Source organism: Mauremys mutica, chromosome 2, assembly GCF_020497125.1.
Source record: "Mauremys mutica isolate MM-2020 ecotype Southern chromosome 2, ASM2049712v1, whole genome shotgun sequence".
NCBI lineage: Eukaryota > Metazoa > Chordata > Testudines > Geoemydidae > Mauremys > Mauremys mutica.
This window is the reverse complement of record NC_059073.1, coordinates 13,064,528-13,085,138: the sequence shown is the minus strand read 5'-3', so window position 1 is coordinate 13,085,138 and position 20,611 is coordinate 13,064,528. Positions and strand designations below refer to the sequence as shown.

Here is a 20,611-nt window from a genome sequence, read left to right as displayed (position 1 = left end):
AGTACAGACCTGACTGCTGCAATTCTTAAAGTCTTGTTCAATATTTTAGGCAATGGCTACACTATAGCTTAAGTTGAAATAAGTTATGTTGCTCAGGGGTGTGAATTAGCTACACACCCCCAAGTGACATAACTTATGCTAATTTAAGCTAATTTGCTTAATTATGCTAATTTAAGCATTGGTGCTGTCGGCTTCTCCTGCTGATATGGCTACCGCCGCTCATAGGGGCTGGAGTAATTAAGCTGACGGGAGAACTCTCTATTGTTGGTTTGGAGCAGCTACAGGAGAGAGCTTACAGTGATGCAGCTGCACTGCTGTAAATTCTTTAGTGTAGCCACAGCTTTAGGTCTTGTCTACACTACTGAGTTTTATCGACACAAGTTACGCAGACATATAGTCACTGCTGTAATTAAACCACTATTGCATGTCCACATTATGCTCGTGTTGGTGGAGTGCATCCACAATAGCGGCTCTTGCATTGACACAGACAGCAGTGCACCGTGAGTAGCTATCCCACTATGCAACTGGCCATAGGGTGCTTTGGGGAGGTTGCAATGGCTCCTCAATCCCATTGATGGTTTCTCAATCCCATTGTTCCATGGGCATCCTACTAGATTGCCAGCCGCTTTTCAACTGCCCAGGTAACCCATCACTGTCAACATAGATCCTGCACTCCTGTTCAGTATTGTGCTGTGCATTATGAACAGAAGGCTATAGAAGAAGATCCCAACGGTGGGTGACTATTCAGCTGGGGGATGCTTGAAGGAACATATTAACACTGAGCCACAGTAGTGTGTGTTGCTGTAGCGTGCTGAGCCTGGCACTGTTTGTTTGCACCATGCTATGAACCTTATAATGATTGGTGTGTGTGCCCAGAAATAACACATTTTAAATCACTTCTTAAAGCAGCTCTCAGTTATATGACCAAACTGACACTGCTGAACGTTAACACAAGAAGCCCACAGAAGTATGTGTGTGTGTAGAGTGGAGGGGGAGAGTGTGTGACAGGATGTGTGAGAGACAGACAGAGACTGTGTGTGTGTTGGGGGGGAGAGTGTGTCAGCACGCTCTCTCTAAGTTAAGACAGCAGCCAGAAGCAACCAATCCTGATGCATACAGCTGGTGTCTCCCGGCCCTCCCACCCCAGCTCAACGGAGATCGGTACACCAGCAAGAGAAGAGGACACCCCAACATAAGCCTCTGCCTCCCTCCCTGGCTCTGCACTGCACAGGAGAAGTCTCTTCCCCACCCTCTCCCAGCAGCATCCCGCCTTGCCTGCCTGACGCAGTGTTCCTTGTGCCAGGGACAGCAGGATGCCATGTTAATGTTTTGATTCCGTGATTCCCTCCATGATCTCCCACAGCCTCCTTTCCCCACAGACCAAATATCTACTCCCTCCCCTGTAGTCCCGGCAGGAGTGCTTTTGCTGCCGGGAGCCAGCATGCTCAGCTGAGCAGTAGCTCTCCACTCTAAGGAATTTAAACACACAAAAAAACAAACAAACAAAAAAAACTTTCTGGAGCTTTGAAAGGGGAGAGATGAATGCCTATGTAGCTGGATGCAGGGCAGTGGAGTTCAAAACAGTGAGCAGAACAATTACAGTGGGCACTGTGGGATACCTCCTGGAGACCAGTTACGGCAACGTAACAAACGCAGTGTCTACACTGACACTTTGTTGATCTAACTTTGCCACAAAAAGCTCTATGCCTCCTGTTGAGGTGGTTTTATTTGGTCAGCAAAGCAGAAAAGTTTAGTAAGTGGGAGGAGCATTGTAGCGTGTACACCTCCACTGTTTTATTGACAAAAGTTGCCTTTTGCCGATAAAACTGTGTAGTGTAGACAAGGCCTGAGTTATAAGATGTTTCTGCTTAGAATAAGACACTTTTGTTATCCAATCTCTGTTCAAAAGTACACATATAGTATTCTATGTCAGTGTCAATTTCTATCCAAAATAAATCTCTCCCTGGCATCCAAACTTACCTTGGCACTTGGAAGTTCACATCACAAAGAATTAAGAAGTTTTGCTCCAATTATGTAATTCATACCTTTTATTTCTTTGGTAAACTTTACCCTTTGGGAATCTGTGAGAGGTTTCTGTTGCTCTTCAATACTCTTGAAATCCAAAACTTCACAAACAAACTCTATTACTGGCTGTGCCTTATAAAATGCTGTTGCAGACACTGCAGACAAGGAGAAACACACCTGTGCAATTAATTACATTACTGGAGACTTTATAGCTCTGAAGAAGTTCTTGAGAAGTCCAACAAATGAGATTAACTTGAATCATTTCAAATGAACAGGACACAACACAAATGGCGAAGTAGCACAGTACATACCATCAATATTAAGCATCATTTTCCAGAGTGAAGGTCTGACTGATTGATGGAACCCAAACCAAACTTCTCGGCCACCACCCAGAGGGTTTGAGCATCCTTCAGATGCAGTAAAAAAAGACCGGCCAACAGGAGTATACCTGCAATCAAGAAAATAAACCCATTAACTACTGAATCAGATCTTATAATTAAAATAAAAATAAGAAAAAAACCTATACTAATAAAGCTGCAACAAATACAAAAATCATTTACATTCCTTTCAATGCTTCAAGTTTATAAGAGAGAGAGTGTGCGTGTGTATATATATTATTTATATATAAAAATACAAACTATTTACACTGTCAGGAGACTAAGTCTACGTATCTTTTAACTTTCAATGACTCATTTTAAGAGATTTGCTATTCTGCACATTTTTTATGTTATACTGATAACTGTTGACCTGCCAGAAAATACAAGCAAAAGAACTTAAACATAGCTCAGTACGCCAGTGCAGCCACAATTCAGTAAGGGAAAAAACTGAAACAATTTTTATTTAAATCTTACAGTATAACAATTGACCTCAGTTAATATTTTCTAAATAATCATTATTTTTAGTAGTATAAACGCATGACCACCACACAAGAGAAACGACAGATTTATCCGTTTATTTCCTTTCTAAAATATGTATTTTTAATTTAAAGTCTCAGTTTTCAAACAAACAGAAAAGTATATTAGTTACTATTAATCTATTTCAAACTTACTTATGTTATTATTTTCAATATCTGTATATGAAAAACAAGAATATCACCAGCATATGTTGTAATAGGTCAAATCTTTAAGTCCTTGCTCTAGAAAAGCTTCCAATGAAATCAATGGAAGCTTTGTCTGAGTGAGGTCCATCTGAGATATTTTTAAGGTGTCTATCAGGTTGGTATCTAAGTGCAACACAAAATCAGAGTCTAACAAAAATCGGGTTAATCTTCTCCATTATCCCATTAAAAGGGGTATGAATGTAATTATTCAAGGGAGGGGATTTTGTGTGTTGTGACAAACTAACAAAAGTGAGGTTTTTTTCCTTAATGTCACGATTTGGCAATGATACTTTATATGTTAAAAGTGCAAGTATCTGTGGGGATCACCCACACCAGTAAGGGATTCTATCACTGCTTGCCTTGACTGGTGGAACGCCTTCAGGCTGTGCTGCTATGGCTAAGATCCTTGACACCAGTATCAAACCCACAAGCACAATGTCTCACCCTTCCAGTCCTAAGTTTCCCCAAATCCATCCTCCCCAAGTTCTTAAGTACCAGACACTTGGATTGTTCCCCTCTGGTTCATCACCTCTTCAGGAATGAAACCTGTCCTCACCCAGTTATCAGTTCACTTTGGCGCGCACACCCCCCCCCCCCAAAGTTTGCACAACAGACACTTGCTTCATGTGAAAATAATCAAAAGGTTTATTTAACAGAAAAACCACAGACACAAAGATGAAATAGTAAGGGAAAGCTATACATGTTACACAATAAAGAAAGAAAGAAAGAAAGACAGACAGAAAGATGCAACCTCAGGCTTTACACTTCCATATTAGATAAAATCCCTTTTCTTTATTGCCTTTGAACAGTTTTCCTGCCTATCCCTAACTATAGCGGGGATTCACCATTTCCTTGGCAGGTTTCTGCCCAGAGGCTGTTGCTCAATTTCAGGATGCCTTTCACTTGAAAATCCTTCCATTTCAAAGGATTTGCAGGTTTTTTTTTCTTCAATCACCATAGATATTTAAAGTGGGACAACTGGGAATTTCCCCAACGTGCTTCCACTACCTTTAACAGCCCATCTGTGTCTTTTCTTAGGTAACAATCCATTGTACAACCCAAGTCTGGTTTTGTGTAAACACTTGGCTTGGGAGGTGCCTCTCCCTGTCTGATTGTTCACTGTCCTGCTGTCCTTCTGCCCCCGGCCCCGCCCCAACTCCACCCCTATTCTGACTCCTTCCCCAAATCCCCGCCCCGCCTCCTCTCGAGTGTGCCGTGTCCCCGCTCCTCACCCCTTCCTCCCAGAGCTTGTTACGCTGCAAAACAGTTGTTTTGTGGCGGCAAGTGCTGGGAGGTAGGCAGAGGAGCAGGGATGCGGTGCGCTCAGGGGCAGGGGCGGAGGTGGAGGTGAGGTGGGGAGGGGAGCTTGGCTGCCCCGAAGCACCTATGGAGTCGGCGCCTATGCTGTAAAGTGAAGCTGGAGTTTATGAGCACAGTTCTCTATACACACACAACTACAAGCTATGATTATGAGATTATGTATAGAAATCACATAGTAATTATTAAGTTTAGAACATTCAAGCTTTCATAAAAGACCTTACTCAACATGTTTTGATAGCACAACAACACTGTATACAATCAGCTGATTCAACTGCTTATTCTTTGGGGTTCAAACTCCTGTCCTCCCTTCAGGGTGTCTGGACCCTGATTATCACATGATCAACAGAGATTTAATTAATTCTCAACTTCTCAGAGATATTATTTCCATATTTACAGTTGGGGCAACTGAGGCAGAGAGATTAAATGACTTGGCCAAAGTCATAAAGACAGCCAGTGCCAGAACGTAGGTTATATCTTGGGAATTCCTGATTCCGAATCCTATTTTGAAAAAAATGCATGTAAAATAACAGGTAAAATAACATTGTCTCACTGTACGCCTTTGCCTTGCTAATATTTAACTGTACATTATAGCATCCACAATTACATCCATCTTTCACTTCTTTGACAGGGTAGAGGGAGAGGAACACGCGTTCTTAGCATTAAGAGGTGGACAGCATCAAATTCTTGTCTGCATATGTTCATGCTGTTATATTCCAATATCAAAATAGGATCTTCAGGAAGTTTTTAAATCTACATCTGATTGACTGTCAGGAGCCATTAGGGGGGTGATAACTGCATAGCTTTACAGCTCCTTTCCCTCCCTCCTAAAATCCTAACCATCAGCAATTTAACCACTCCCTCCCCCTCCATCTAATTTTATCAGATATTATTTTACAAGACTTGTCTTTCAATTTAATACCCTTGTGGATGCTGCTCCATCTCCAGACTCTCCACAAAATCCTGAAAAGCAGAAGTTGTCGGACAACCTCTTTCCGCCTGACCAGGGACAGGCTGCCCCTCTGAGACTAGACAAAATTATGGACTGGTTAACACACATCGCAAGTGAACAGACATTCTTGAGAAAAATATCTGAAGATAATTGAGATAAAAAATATTAGTAGTATATTTCAAGCTATTTACAAGGCTTGGCATCTAAACTAGAAGAAGCTGAGAACAGAATCGCCTCACTAGAAGACACATTGATTACTATGAATATAACTGCAGACCAACTGGAAAGAACTATTAAAGCACTTCAGGAGAAGGTTAATGATCTAGACAGAAGATCAAGGAGAAAAAATGTGAGAGATGTGGGTCTCCCAGATACGGGCTGGAAAACAGCAGGACTGTTGAATTTTATCACCATGCTGATTGCACTTTTACCGCTGCCCCTTGAACAGAACTTAGGGCTAGTCTACACTTACCAGCCGGGTCGACGCGGTGAGTTCGACTTCTTGGAGTTCGAACTATCGCGTCTAATCTGGACGCGATAGTTCGAACTCCGGAAGTGCCGGGGTCGACTTCGGTACTCCACCACTGCAAAAGGCGGTGGCGGAGTTGACCTTGGAGTCGCGGACTTCGATTCCGCGGCGTCTGGACGGGTGAGTAGTTCGAACTAGGGTACTTCGAATTCAGCTACGCTATTCACGTAGCTGAACTTGCGTACCCTAGTTCGACCCCCGCTCTTAGTGTAAACCTGCCCTTAGATATTGAGAGAGTCCATTACTCCCTTACAGCAAACCCTCTGGCCATAACTTTTAAGATTTTAAAAATACAATATTAAGGAACTCATTCTTAGAGAAGCCCCTGAACTTAAAAATCTAACACAGAAACAACACAGACTGATGATTTTCCTGGATTATACCAAGGACACTGTAGAAAGAGGGCTAAAATCAACAGGTCAAGAGCCCTCGCCAAAAGGTAGGTGAGGACAACTTCATTTCCTTCCCTGATACTTTCAAAATTTAAAAGGAAGGCAAGATGCTTCGTTTTATGACAGCAGAAGAAGCTGAAAGGTATCCAAGCTCACTACAGCAAAAGACTTTTCTAGAATACACAGACAGGATGCATTAAAACAACTTTATCAGATTAGTCACTGCAATGTGGGAATTCACTTCTCAGACTAACAACTAACAGCAAATCCACCACTTCCTCTCCTCCCTTCCCTTCAGTTTTATTTCCTTGGACTTCTACAGTTTCAACAGCAGTGGGAGCAAACTGGGGAGCAGGATCTCATCTCTGCCTGAATTTTGACTCTCCTGACCCTCTATCCAGACCCAGGAAGCTGCTATGGGCTCTGGCTGCTGCTGTTGGCAGGCGAGTGTTACAACATGGACAACCTGCTTTGCATCATCTACCCGTCCCCACCCCATGATTCCAGGGCACAGGAAGCAGATCCACCTTTGAACTCCTAACTCCAAGAAAACTGCTTCCCTGGATCTGGGGGTTCCTTATAACTGTGGATCAGTAAGGCTCAACAGAGCAGTGTGATCTCTGCCTTGGTACCTTTTCTGACCCCTTCCCTTCTCTTTTTTATTTTAAATCCTCCCCTTCCCCCCTGATTTTACAATAACTCCTCACTTAAAGTCATCCCGGTTAACGCTGTTTCCTTGTTACGTTGCTGATCAATTAGGGAACATGCTCCTTTAAAGTTGCGCAATGCTCCCTTCTAACATCGTTTGGAGCCGCCTGCTTTGTCCACTGCTTGCAGGAAGAGCAGCCCGCTGCAACTAGCTGGTGGGGGCTTGGAACCAGGGTGGACTGGCAGCCCCCCTATTCAGCTCCCTGCTCCCCTAAGTTCTCTGTGCAGCAGCTGTCCTTCCCCCACTGCCATGTGCTGCGCCTGCCCTCTGCCTTGGAGCTGCTCCCCAAGACTCCTGCTTGCTAGGGGGGGAAGGGAGGGGAGGAACAGAGGGGCTAATGTCAGGGTGTCTCCCTCCCCCCTGCACCCCACTTACCCCATCTTCCATAGAGCAGGGGGTACACACGACAGGGCTCAGGACCAAGGGAGCTTGCTGGCAGCAGCTGCGATCTGAGCAAGCTGATCTAATTAACAAGGCAGTGTACTTAAAGGGGAAATGCGCATCTCTCTCTCTCACACACACACAGTGTCTCTCTCTGTCTGTGATGCTGTCTCCCTGCCCTCCATTCCTGCTGCCTTATAGAGTGTGAGAGTTAACCCTTGAGGGCTCTGCCAATTGCTAGTTCATAATTTATTAGTAAGACATTCCCTGGGAAATATCCCACCCTCTGACTCCTCCACCTCAACCAAGCTTCACAATCATCATCACTGTGTACCAGAATTAAATTGTTTAAAACGTATCCTGTGGACGGACAGACCGACCGACCGACAGTCTTTTGTCTGGTGAAAAAAAAATTCCCTGGAACTTAACCCCCACCATTTACATTAATTCTTATGGGGAAATTGGATATGCTTAACATCGTTTCGCTTAAAGTCGCATTTTTCAGGAACATAACTACAACCTTAAGTAAGGAGTTACTGTACTTTGTTTCATCCCCATCTCATTTTCTAGATTCTGGGTTTATAGTAAAACTGGAAATATTCAATCCATTTGTACACTTATAAGAGATACCAGATCTAAACAATGTAATTAAGATTTCAGTTTAATGATGAATCGTTTAATTTCCCCAACTGTCAAGAAATCTGATCTCCTAAAATCCTATCCGAGGATAATTATTTTGCTGGTTATGATTCACCTAATTACTGAGAAAGTGTTAGTATGAAAATGTCAGTTGTTTTTTCAGTAATATTAGTTTGGTTTTTCTGTTTAGTTTTTTGTTGTTGTTGTTAAATGAGTTGTAATAAATATTGTGTTGATTTATATTGCTGATACAACTATTCGGCAATGACATTCCCACTATATTCCAATGTGGGCAAGGCTCTAGGGGACAAAATTTAGGCAGAACTGTTTTGCTAATCAACCCTTATCTGCAGATGATCCAGTTATGTTAGAGTAAGGTTATTTAAACAATTTGCATAACTTTCTTATATATTTACTATAGTCTTGTTCTTAAGTTTAGATGCTAGCCTTCTCCTCTGCCCCCCACTTTAGACGATGGTGTGAACAGTGCAGAAACCAGGACCTCCCTTGAGATGAGAATATTTCTTCTTTATAAAGCTAAAGGGAATCCTGTCAAACCCCAGTTCAGTGTTTTGGGGAGGCTGGGGAAGTGAGTGAAGAGGTCATCCCCTTGCAAACCTCCTGGACTTAGGTCCAATTTCTGTTTGAATAAGAATTATGTATTTTTAAGTGATCCTTGGTCAACTTTGATCACTTCATTTCTTTTTCTGTCTGTTTCCTGTATTATACCTATCTTTTTACCTTTCCTGGTATTCCGTTTACCCTTTCTCCTCCCCCTCATGTCCCTGTGGTGGTGAGAGGGAACTCAGATATACCTTTCTTAGATCTGAAACTAATAATGGCCCAAACAATGACACTATTCAAGTGCCTGATAAAAAAATATTCAAGCTACGCATGCCTTATGGCTAATAATATAAATTTTGTTTCTTGGAACATCAAAGGGGTAAATCACCCGATAAAAAGAAAAAGAATGATCATTCATCTAAAACACTGAAAGCAGTTATCTTCTCACAGCGAACACACCTTAATGGCTTGGATGAAGAGAAATTTAGGAGGGACTGGTTGGCGGAGGGATGTTTAACAATTTCTTCTCTGCAGCCCAAAAAACTCAATTTACAAATTCTAGATGTAAGTAAATATGAGGAAGGTAGATTTTTGCTGGTGAAGGCTAAGATTTCTAACTCTTTCTATATCCTAATTAATGCATATGGACCTAATAAAGATGATCCAAGGTTTTATTAATTAATTTAAAAAAAAATTCAAACATCATAAGAATGACCATACTGGGTCAGACCAAAGATCTGTCAAGCCCAATGTCCTGTCTGCCAGGTGCCCCAGAGGGAATGAACAGAACAAGTAATCATCAAATTGCCCATTCCCAGCTTCTGGCAAACATCCCTGCCTATCCTGGCCAATAGCCACTAATTGACCTATTCTCCATCAACTTATCTAGTTCTTTTTTTAACCGTTACAGTCTTGGCCTTCACAACATCCTCTGGCAAAGAGTTCCACAGACTGACACTGCGCTGTGTGAAAAAAAACGCTTCCTTTTGTTTGTTTTAAACCTGTTGCCTATTAATTTCATTTGGTGACCCCTAGTTCTTGTGTTATGAGTTGGAGTAAGTAACACTTCCTTATTGACTTTCTCCATACCAGTCATGATTTTATAGACCTCAATCATATCCCCACTTCATTGTCTCTTTTCCAAACTGAAAAGTCCCAGTCTTATTAATCTTTCCTCATACGGAAGCTGTTCCATACTCCTAATAATTTTTGTTGCCCTTTTCTGAAGCTTTTCCAATTTCAATATCTATTTTTTATATTCCAAAAGAATCAATCATCATTGCAAGAGATTTTAATGAGGCACTGGACCCTCTTTTAGATAATTCAGGCTGGCCCAAGCATACACAATCATATGCTAGAAACATTATAAAAGACTCTGTGGACGAACTGGGGTCAAAAGATGTATGGCACTTGCATAGCTCTACACTGAAGGATTTTACTTTTTTCTCCTCTCCACATATTTATACACAGATTTCTACCAATCTGGTAGAGTCAGCACTTAATGAAATCAAGTCTATCATGATCTTTGACCACGCACCAGTGATACGACAATTTTCTCCTCCCGAGACAAACTGGACTTATAAAAAAGATGAAGACTCTCTTTTGAAAGATACAATTTTTCAGAACCATGTCAAAAAAGAAATTTGATTTTTCTTCTATATAAATGACACCAGAGATACCCCATTCCACCCTATGGGATACACTAAAAGCTATTAATAGGGGCATGATCATTTCCTACCCATCAGGTAGAAAGAGAGGTAGCCAAGCTGAGCTCCTGAAATTAACTGGACTTAAAGCTATGGATTTAGAATGCGCAAATTATCCCTCCTAAGAAAAATCTTTAAAATTAATTCATCTTTGGTCTGAAGTAACTAAACTGACTTTAGCACAAACTGAATTTTCTCTTTTTAGACTCAAACATACATACAGGGAGTCGGGGAGAGAGCACGGAAAATTATTGCATACAGATTAAAAGTGAGAGGTCTTGAATAGTATCACTCAAATCAGAACAAAGCAGTTTACTACTAATCAAAAAGAGATCAGTGATCATTTTTTGAAATGTCACCAGGGTCTTTAAAATAATGATTCACCATGTGATCCCAGAAGAACTGATTAATTTAATTTAAACTCTCACAAATCTCAGCAGAGCAGCAGGCCAGAGTAGCCTCTCCCTTCTAATCAGAGGAAATAATCAAGGCCATGGAGGAAAGGAGTCCAGGAAAGACCTCCAACCCCGATGGCCTACCGATAGAATTCTATCAAAGTTTCAAAGAAGTTATGTCCCCTAAGCTATTATGCACTTACAAAGATAGGTATCTTGCCTCCTACTACGAGGAAAGCGCTAATTATTGTACTACTTAAACTGGGTGAGGATGCGCAAAAATCTAACAGCTATAGACCCATATCTGTAATCAATATTGATATAAAAATACTTTCAAAAATATTGACTATGAGTCTTGAAAAAGTAATGAGTGATGTGGTTCATCCTAATCAGGTGGGATTTTTTTTTTTTAAAAGGCATGGTTCAGATAACACATCAGTTGAATAATGTTATGGCATTCCATCAACATTCTAGAAATTGCCATGGAATCATTTCATTCAATGCAGAGAAAGTCTGACAGAGTGAACTAGCAATATTTGCTTGGTATTGTGGATAAATTTGAGTGGAGATAGCTTTATCCATGAAATAAAGGTGTTATATTCCAATCCCAACTCTCATATCCTAACTAACAGCACAATATCCCCCTCCTTTGATCTGTTACAAGGAATTAGACAGGGATGCCCCCCCGTTCAATCTAGCATTAGAACAACTTGCAGTACTAATTAGGGAACACTAGGGTATTCAAAGGATCAAATCAGGGACCAGGGAGACAAAAATATTTGTATACACAGACGTCATCCTCCTATTTATTAAAAATATGGATCAATCTATTCCAAATATCCTACATACAATAGATAACTTTTGTAAATCCTCTGGTTATAAAATACTTTAGGATAAATCGAAAGCAATAAAAATCTTCTGGGATTTAGTTAGAAGTGGCTCTCCTATAGGGACATTTAGATAGCAACAGACAAACCTCCAAGATCTTGGCATCCTGTTCCTGAAGGAAATTAAAAACAGTCAAGGTTAACTCAAACTCATTAATTATGCAGTTAGCAAATGATTTAAATAAATGGCAAGCACTACCTCTCCCCCTTTGGGGAAAAATAAACAATTAAAATGAATGCCCTTTCCAGAATCTTTTTTATTATGAATTCCCTCCCTATCCATATCCACTTTTATTTTACTAAAATTGAAAACATGTTCAGGTCCTTCTTGGGGCATTCTGGTAAAAAACCCAGAATCTCCTTACAAAGATTACAGCTCCCTATCGAAACAAGTAGTTTTAGATCTCCCACCTTTAAACTTTATCAGGCAATAATTCTTAGCCAAGCAGCACAGTGGCTCATTCCCTTGTGCTTTAGAATCCCGGATGGGCTTCAGGTGGAAGCAGAATTGGTTGCCCCTTTACTAAAGCCCTGAAAATCTGCAGATATCCACTTCACATCTGCAGATCATGTTTGCAGATCACAGATGGATGTGGATACAAATTTTATATCTAGAGCCCAGCAAATCTGTGGATATCCACATCTGTGGATGCGGATATCCGTGGACTATATTTGCGGATCTTCGATTGGATGCGGATACAAATTTTGTATCCACACAGGGCTCTCCCCGTTACCCCTTTCCACTGTGCTCGGATTACTACCAATTCCCTACAGAACAATTACCCACTATTGTGGCAGCCCGAAATACTTGGCATAGTAAGTCTACTAAATTTAAAAACCACCCCACTCTGCATACCAAGGCCTCTATCTGGGGTAACTAAAAACTCCATATAGCAGGCAACCCATCCTTTGGCCAGACTAGATTAGGAAAAGGATTCTGACCATTAGTCAATTTATTGAAAAAGATACTTTCCTCCCTTTTACAAAATTAAAAGAAAGGTTCAATCTAGAGATTAAGAAGCAGTTGCAATATATCCAACTTAAACATGCCATCTCCCATTGGGTTGGCCACGATTCCTTGGCTTCTCCTGACCCACCTGAACTACTTGCATTTCTCCAAATAATACCCAGATTACGAAGACCTATGGCAACACAATATTCATGCTTGACCAGCAAATCTGAACTAAACATAGATTCCCTAAATAAGAAATGTGAAGAGGAACTAGGCCAATTATTTTCTGCTAACCAATGGAAACAAATTTTAGCCAGTGCTCTCAACTGCTCCTTGGACCTCAATTTAAGATTAATCTAGCAGAAAATCATACGGAGAATGCACTGGACCCCTCTCCGACTATTCAAAACAGGTGCCACTAAGTCAGACAAATGTTGGCACTGTGATTCAGCAGGTACTAACTTAACCTGTATGCTGTGGGAAGGCTCCTATACTTGTAGGTTTTGGGGCAGAACTGAACTGCAGTTAATTTTTTCTTATCAAATAAAATTGTGTTGGATTGTAATAGATGTTAATGGGAAGCTCAATAAATCTGAAAAACTTTGGCTAAGCAGAGCACTAATTGGAAATTCAAAAAGCGACCGACAATTGAAGACCGGAGCATAGATATTGTAAGCTTGGCCACCATGGAAAGAATTGTTTTCCATTACAGAAATACCCTTGAAAAATTCTCAGTGATATGGGATGCTTTTTTGGGAGTATCTGAATGATCCTATTAAATGTACACCCCACCACCTCCTTCTCCTATCAGCTCACTTCGGGGGGGGGGGGAAATAGCTCAGTGCTTTGAGCATTGGCCTGCTAAACCCAGGGTTGTGAGTTCAATCCTTGAGGGGGCCACTTAGGGATCTGGGGCAAAAATTGGTCCTGCTAGTGAAGGCAGGGGGCTGGACTCAATGACCTTTCAAGGTCCCTTCCAATTCTAGGAGTTGGTATATCTCCAATTATTACCTTTTTATTACCTTCCCCTTCCGTCTCTATCCCCCTCCTCTGGATTTTGCTTCTATTATCATAATAATTTTTCCTTAATTAGATGGTTTTTTATATATGCAAAATGTGTTTGTAAATTGTGTAATACAAGTAACTGATTTATATTGTAACCATTCATATTATATAATTAAATGTTTCAACTATAGCTAAGATTAGGCAGCAAGTAGTTAATATATTATGAGACTATGTATATTTTGTTATTCGTTATATATATTAAAATTAATAGGATAAAAAAATCTACATTTGATTACTTAGCTCTTTAAAATTGAAAAGTTCAGCCATTCTAATAAATGTTATTCTCTACTTCCCAATCAGTTTTGATTTCTATTCTAGTTTTGAGTAACAGCCATAAAATATTCACACATAACAGTGTCCCAATTAGCATCTGTATTTTCAACTCCGATATTTTTACTAACTCAAGTAAATGTCATTGTTTTAAAAAAAATAAAAGTCACACAGAATTTGGGTACAAGATTCCAATTTCCATATTTTCACTGACAGGATTATTTAAGTCCTTCCAGTCCCCTCCTGCAGGCCTGTATTGAAGGGTTCAGTATTTGAGCAACTAAAGAATTCCTTCTGTCACATAAATTAAAGACAGTAGCTCATCCCTGAGTCTCTGTTTGCAAGTCCCTTTTTGAAAATCAAATAGCTTAGTCTGAATTTACACCAGTGTAACTGAGATCAGAATCTGGCTTTAGAGCTGTCATTTTATTCATTAGCAAAAAAGGCCCACTGAAGATGACTAAAATAAACTGTCTGCTGATAGTCATCCATAAATAGTCATCCTCTCTAATTTAATCTCTTAACTCTCTTTTTCTCTCTCTTCCTCTCCTCACACTATCCCACACTCATCCTCAGTGACTTCATTTTCAAGGCTGATGAAGCATCGAACCCCTTAGCTCTAGTTTCCTTGCCTTCACCTCTTCTTCAATTCGCCACTCACCAAAAGAGCCGTTCATTTCACTTGTCATGCTGTCTGAAGTGACTCATGAACATGAGTACCAACCACAGGGCAGACTGTTACAAACCACAGCACAAACCCCAAACTGATTGTGAATTCTACACTTAGATTTTACCAACAACATATCAAGTGTGAACTCCTAAAGCACTCTAACCGCCTTAACATGGAGTCATGGACAGTCCCCTGGGGTACTCTGATCTATCTTGCCACCCAAGCAAACTTGCCTTTGTGATAGATGGTACCTTAGACCAAAAAAATTACAATAATATTCAGGTTACTCCCAAAGGAGCAGTCATTTACCCCAGGTCAATTGTACCTGAGATCTCTCACCAAAGAGAATGCTTGTAGCCAATCCTATAATAAGTTTCTAAAGATTTATTGACTAAGAAAAGAAATGAGGAGTTATTTACAAGGTTAAAGCAGGTAAACGTGCACACAAATGAGTTACAGTCTTAGGTTTCAAAAAGTAGTAGCTGTTGTAATGTGCAAGTTCTATAGGTCCTTTAGGGCTAACCCAAGCTACACAGCTGGGGATCCCTTATTTATGATTAGAAGTCTTGCCCCTTCCTTGAAGCCCATGCAGCATAGGGATAACAATTTCTGCTTGACAGGAATTTTTGTTCCCTTCTGCCAGAGCTCAAGCTGATGGGACGAGTCTTTCTGCACATCTCCTCTACTTGGGTATAGAGGGAGCAATCAACAAAGTTGTCTGTCCACTGATGTTCCACAATGGCTCGTCTGGAGTCTATCAGCCTTCTTTTATTGGAAAGGCGATGACACCTCTTGGGGTAAACTAGTATTTCATACTTGGCAATGCTTCCCTCCTGACTGGGGGAGGGTCTATATTCTAGAGAAAACACTTATGTAGTTACAGAGCAAACAGTACATGAGGTGCAGATGTTATAACAGAATTAATACATGCAGCATCCTACAAGCATTTCATAAAATCTAAACACTAAACACCTCTTTATAGCTCTAATATCTATTTTAGCAATACTAATGCAGACATGAGCCAGACTGGTTTCCAGCATTTCCTCTGTTAGTGTTCAGTGAGGCCTGGGCATCTGGGCATGAGCAGGCATCTGGGATCTGCCAGCGACAGGTCCGGTTCAGCTCTCCACTCACCGAAAGACCCATTCACTGGACTTTGTCTTCACCAAGAACTGTTATCTCTCTAATCTCTGCTGCTGAGTTCCCTCTCTCCAACCATCTGATCAGCCTTGCCCATCCATCCATCCCTTCCCCCCAAGCCTTCAGCCTTCCTGTAATTTCCAGTCCATCAGCTCCATCAGCACTGAACTTCTCATCTGCTCTCAGACTTCTACCTCCTGCCTTCTCTTCCTTTTTTCTTTCTTTCTTGTCAATTCTCTCCATGCTTCACTCTCCTCCACTCTTAACTGGTTTGCTCCTCCATACCATCACAAGGTTTGCCCTGCAAACCTCCAGCTCTGGCTCACCTCGAACATCTGCTTCCTCTGCTCCTATCTTCGCAATAAGTGCCTCCAGTGGAAGTCCCATGACCCTCTGATTCTGTCCTCCTTCCATTCTGTCATCTTCCTAGCTCAACAACTCTACTACTCCAACTTAAATGAATCCCACACCCACAACCTCAGCTACCTTTGACTCACTCTTCAAAATCATCCCCTCCTTTTGCCTCCACTTCTCCTTCTACACAAGGTCTTGCCCATTTTTTTCCTCAAGAGAACACAACCTTCCCCCTCCTCTCCACATCATTTCCCACAACACTCCTCCTTCTACCTGTCACAGATGGAGAGGTTATTCACCTTGTGCAGTAACTGGGGTTCTTTGAGATGTGTCGCCCTGTGGATGCTCCACTTCAGGTGCACCTGCACCTTTGATCAGAGATTTTTGGTAATGGTGCCCATTCAGACTGCGCAAGTGCCCCACACATCCATGTGCCCTGCATCGAGGCTTTATGGGGCTGCAGAGAAGAACCACTGCAAGGTCCCCTAAGGGAGACTCCAAAGCAGAGAGGAAGGAGGGTGGGTAGTGGAACATGCAGAGACACACATATTGAAGAACTCCAGTTACTACACAAGGTGAGTAATTTCTCCTTCAAGTAGTTCCCTTGTGGGTGCTCCACTTCAGGGGATTCCCCAGCAATACCCCCAAGGAAGCAGGAGGTTCAGAGCAGAGCCCAATACAAAAGAGAACTGCACTGCCTACGGTAGCATCTTACCTTGCTGTCGGCACCAAGGCATAATGATTACAAGAAGTATGAACAGAGGACCAAGGTGCCACTCTACAGACATCTGCAACCGGCACATCCTTAAGTAAGGCTATAGATGTATATAGTGTTTGTGTGGAATGTGTGATCACTCAAAGGGGGTTGAACATCAGATCTTAATACAACTGGAGATACACTTAGATAAACTCTGTTTCAAATTACTGAACCCTTATTTCTGTCCGCAAGAGATACCAATGGACTGGGAGATTTTCTAAATGGTTTTCTATCTAGGTAAAAGGCTAATACCCTCCTGACATCTAGGGTATGGAATATGGCTTCTTGACTAGTCCATTGTAGTTCTCAGGAAAAAAAAACAGGAAAGGAATGGTTTGATTAATATGAAATTCTGAGCGCATGTTAGATAAAAATTTTGGATGGGCCTATAGCAACACTCTCTCTGGTGAATACTATAAAAGTGGGGGGTTTGCCATTAAAGCCCCCAATTCTTCAACCCTTCAGGCAGAAGGGCTGTCTTCATTGATAAATCCAATAAAGAACACCTAGATAGAGGCTCAAAAGGATATTTCATAAGGCAATTAAGGACTAGGTACAGGTCCCACCTAGAAGCAGGATCTCTGATTGGTGGGAAGATATTTGACAAACCTCTTAGGAATCTTGGTGTAGTTGGGTAAGTAAAGATGAACCCCCTAGGTGTATGAAAAGCTGTTACTGCCACTAAGAGAGCCCTAATGGAATTCACAGACCCGATGCTTTCAGTTAGAACAGTTAATCCAATATCCTAGGAAGAGAAGAGTGGGTGGGTCAGCAAAATCTCATGACTTACATCAAAGATGATAATATTTCCATTTCTAGAGGCAAGTATTTCTTGTAGATTCTTTTCTACTATTTAATAAAACACATTGCACCTCTGATGAACAGTATCTCTCTATTCCCAAGAACCACTGGAAAACTATATTTGGAGTCTCAGAATCTGTAGGTTGGAGTGGTGTGTCCAACCTCCATCCCGAGTCAATAACCAAGGACTCAGCAGTTGAAGACACCTCTCTTACTGTTACTTGAGGACTGCCCTGATTCTTTGAGATGAAACTTACTAGTACAAGAAATTTGCTGGAAGGGAAGTATGCTCTGACTGTCACTGCATCCAGGGAAGCTCCTATGAAGTCCAAACAGACTTTTCAAAGTTGATTTGAAGGCGCAGGCTTGTGAAACTGATGTCATCTTTGCTGACACCAACACTTCCTGATAAAATCTGACTCTGATCAACCAATCACCCAGGTATGGGAAAACGATTATACCCAAATGATGTAGGTGGACAGCAACTACTGCCAGAATCTTTGAGAATACCCTTGCGGCTGAAAGGGAGCACCCTGCATTGGTCATGCACGTTCTTGATTAGAAAACTAAGAAGGGTGTATGAAGGGTGAATAGCCACATAAACACAGCATCTTGTAGGTCGAAACACAAATCTGTCTTCTAATTCTGTTTCTTTCTAATTCTAACAAGGGAATTATTGCTGCAAGGGTCACCATCCTGAATTTCTGCTGTTTTACCTATCTGTTTAGAGACCTGAGATGTAAAATTGGTCTCCACCCTCCATTCTTTTTGGGAATCAGGAAATATTTTAAATAGAATTCCCTTCTCCTGTGCTGGTCAGGAACTGGTTCTATTGCTCCTAAACGCAGCCACCTCTTATGCGAATAATTGATCATGAGAGGGGCCCCTGAAGAGCCCTGGGGAAGGGGAATGGGTAGGAGGGTAGATCTGCAATGGATAATGTAACCAGATGTTATGATTTCCAAAACCCATTTGTCTGAGGTCATTCTCCCATGCAGCCTGAAAACAGAAGAGGCAACATCCAAAAGGAGGCAGGGGAGTAAGATGTTGCAGCTGCACAACCTTGTCAACTGCATGGTTGAAACTCTCAACCAAATCATTGAAAAAGCTATTGCTTGGAGGATGTGGATGGCTCAGAAGATGTAGGTGAAGGAGGTATCTTTTTTTAGTATCTTGGTCTCTTGGCCATGGGTTTAGATGGTCTATCTCCAATAAGTTAAATATGGGGCTGGGCATGCTCTTTGTGCTGCCTCTCGTCTTATTTACAGGAGTAAAAATTCTGAGGGAACACAGCATGTCTCTTGCATCCTTTAAAGTATGGAGCAATGTATTTGTCGCGTCGGCAAAGAGCTTGTAGCCATCAAAGGGGAGGCTTTTCATGATACTCAATCTCTCTTGGGAAACCTGACAGTTGCAGTCAAGACACTCTCCTCATGATTACTGCAGTGGACTGTGCTGCAGTATCTGCAGTGTCAAAGTAGTGATGTTTTTGCCAGGAGCCGACTCTCTTGAATAATAGCCTTAAACTGGTCATGATGTTCCTCTGGCAGGTGCTCAATAAAACTAAATTTGTGGTAATTTAAATATTCATATTTAGCCACAAGCACCTGATTGTTTGCTCTTCTGAGCTGAAGTGTGGCTGAAATGTAGGATTTGCAAACAAAAAGATTGAGCTGCCGGTCATCCTTACTGTACAGAATGGGCTTTGAGCTATGTTGTCTACCTCGTTCATTAATGGTCTTCACTACCAGAGAATTCAAAGCTAGAAGAGAAAATTCCCTGACAGGGACATAATACTTTCTATCCTCTCTCTTGCAGGTAGAGGTTTGCCAGTCTTAGTGGGCTCCATAAGAGCGTCATTGACCGGAATGGCAATTCTTATAGATATTGAAGTTTGCAAAATATCTAGGAGTTTATGGTGGACTCAAACTTCCTTTAAGGTAATCTGAAGCGTTTCAGCAGTTCACTTCATCAGTTTCTGAAACTGTCTGAAGTCATCTGCCACAAAAGTGGTGGGAGGCATGACACATGAGGAGGAGGAGGAGGAAATATTAGTGAGAGGTATCACCTCTTTATCTACCCTTGCTTCTCCTTCTCTGACATACGTGGAGGCATCCACCTGTGATCCTGCCACATAGGTGTCATCTGAGGAGTATCCTCCTGTAAATACATCAGTGTAAGAGGGAGAGCAGTGTGTCTTAGAATAGACAGGGGAATCCTGCACCAAAATTTGAGAATCTGAGGAGTCCTCTTCCCCATACTCCAAGAGAGGGGACAGCTGTTTAGCTTGTAGAATAGACGAGGGCGGATATGGTACTCAAGGTGACAGAGGGGTCAGTGACAGAGTCTTGATGCTGACAACCCTCCAGTATTCGTTAACAGAGGAGACTCCAGTTCCAAAGAAACTACAGTATCATGTCCTTAGGGTACCTAAATTCTTGTGGTACCAATGGTATCAAAGATGGTAGCAAGTGAGAACCTGTGGAGGATGCCTTTGGTCCCAATGCAGTTAGTACCAAGCACTTGGCATGGAAGCAAGTCGGCTCAGATTTCATCAGTACTGTAGATAGCTGAGTAGTTTTGGTACTGTTGACCGGCATGTTACCGGTGTCAAGTGTTGTTCTGCAGCAGGCTTAGAATTCTTCTCAACAGCATCTCTGACATTCTGGGTATGAGTACCCAAACTTGATACCAAGCCTGTCTTAGACAAACTCCTCTATGCCTTTGTGGTACCAGCGTCCCTTAGAGCCAACATGGAACTTCCATTAGGACTCGAGATCGCTATAGCCTTCTTGTGCACTGGTGACTGAGATTTGAAGGTGTACTCCTTACCTCCTTCTGCTTAGCAGCAGATGTCAATGAGGACTTTGGTACCATAGATGTACTTGGTGCAGCAGTACCATCTACATCTCTAGTAGTCTCTGGTGACTGAGATCTTGATGTAGACAGGGCACTAGTGGTACTGGGAGGTCTATGTACAGGGGGTATTGAAAGCTGGTCATAATCA

The 20,611-nt window shown here is 41.7% G+C and overlaps 1 protein-coding gene across 4 annotated transcripts in view; it reads right to left on the bottom strand.

Annotated features, from left to right (window-relative positions):
* Positions 1 to 20,611, bottom strand: part of AGO2 (argonaute RISC catalytic component 2) — a 122,855-nt gene that overhangs the window by 41,586 nt on the left and 60,658 nt on the right. For all 4 annotated transcript variants that reach the window (XM_045007412.1, XM_045007413.1, XM_045007415.1 and 1 more), the window contains 2 exons: positions 2,337 to 2,473; positions 2,046 to 2,180 (listed from right to left, as the gene is read on the bottom strand). In XM_045007412.1, the coding sequence (XP_044863347.1) occupies positions 2,046 to 2,180; positions 2,337 to 2,473 (272 nt within the window). The remainder of the gene's footprint in view (positions 1 to 2,045; positions 2,181 to 2,336; positions 2,474 to 20,611) is intronic.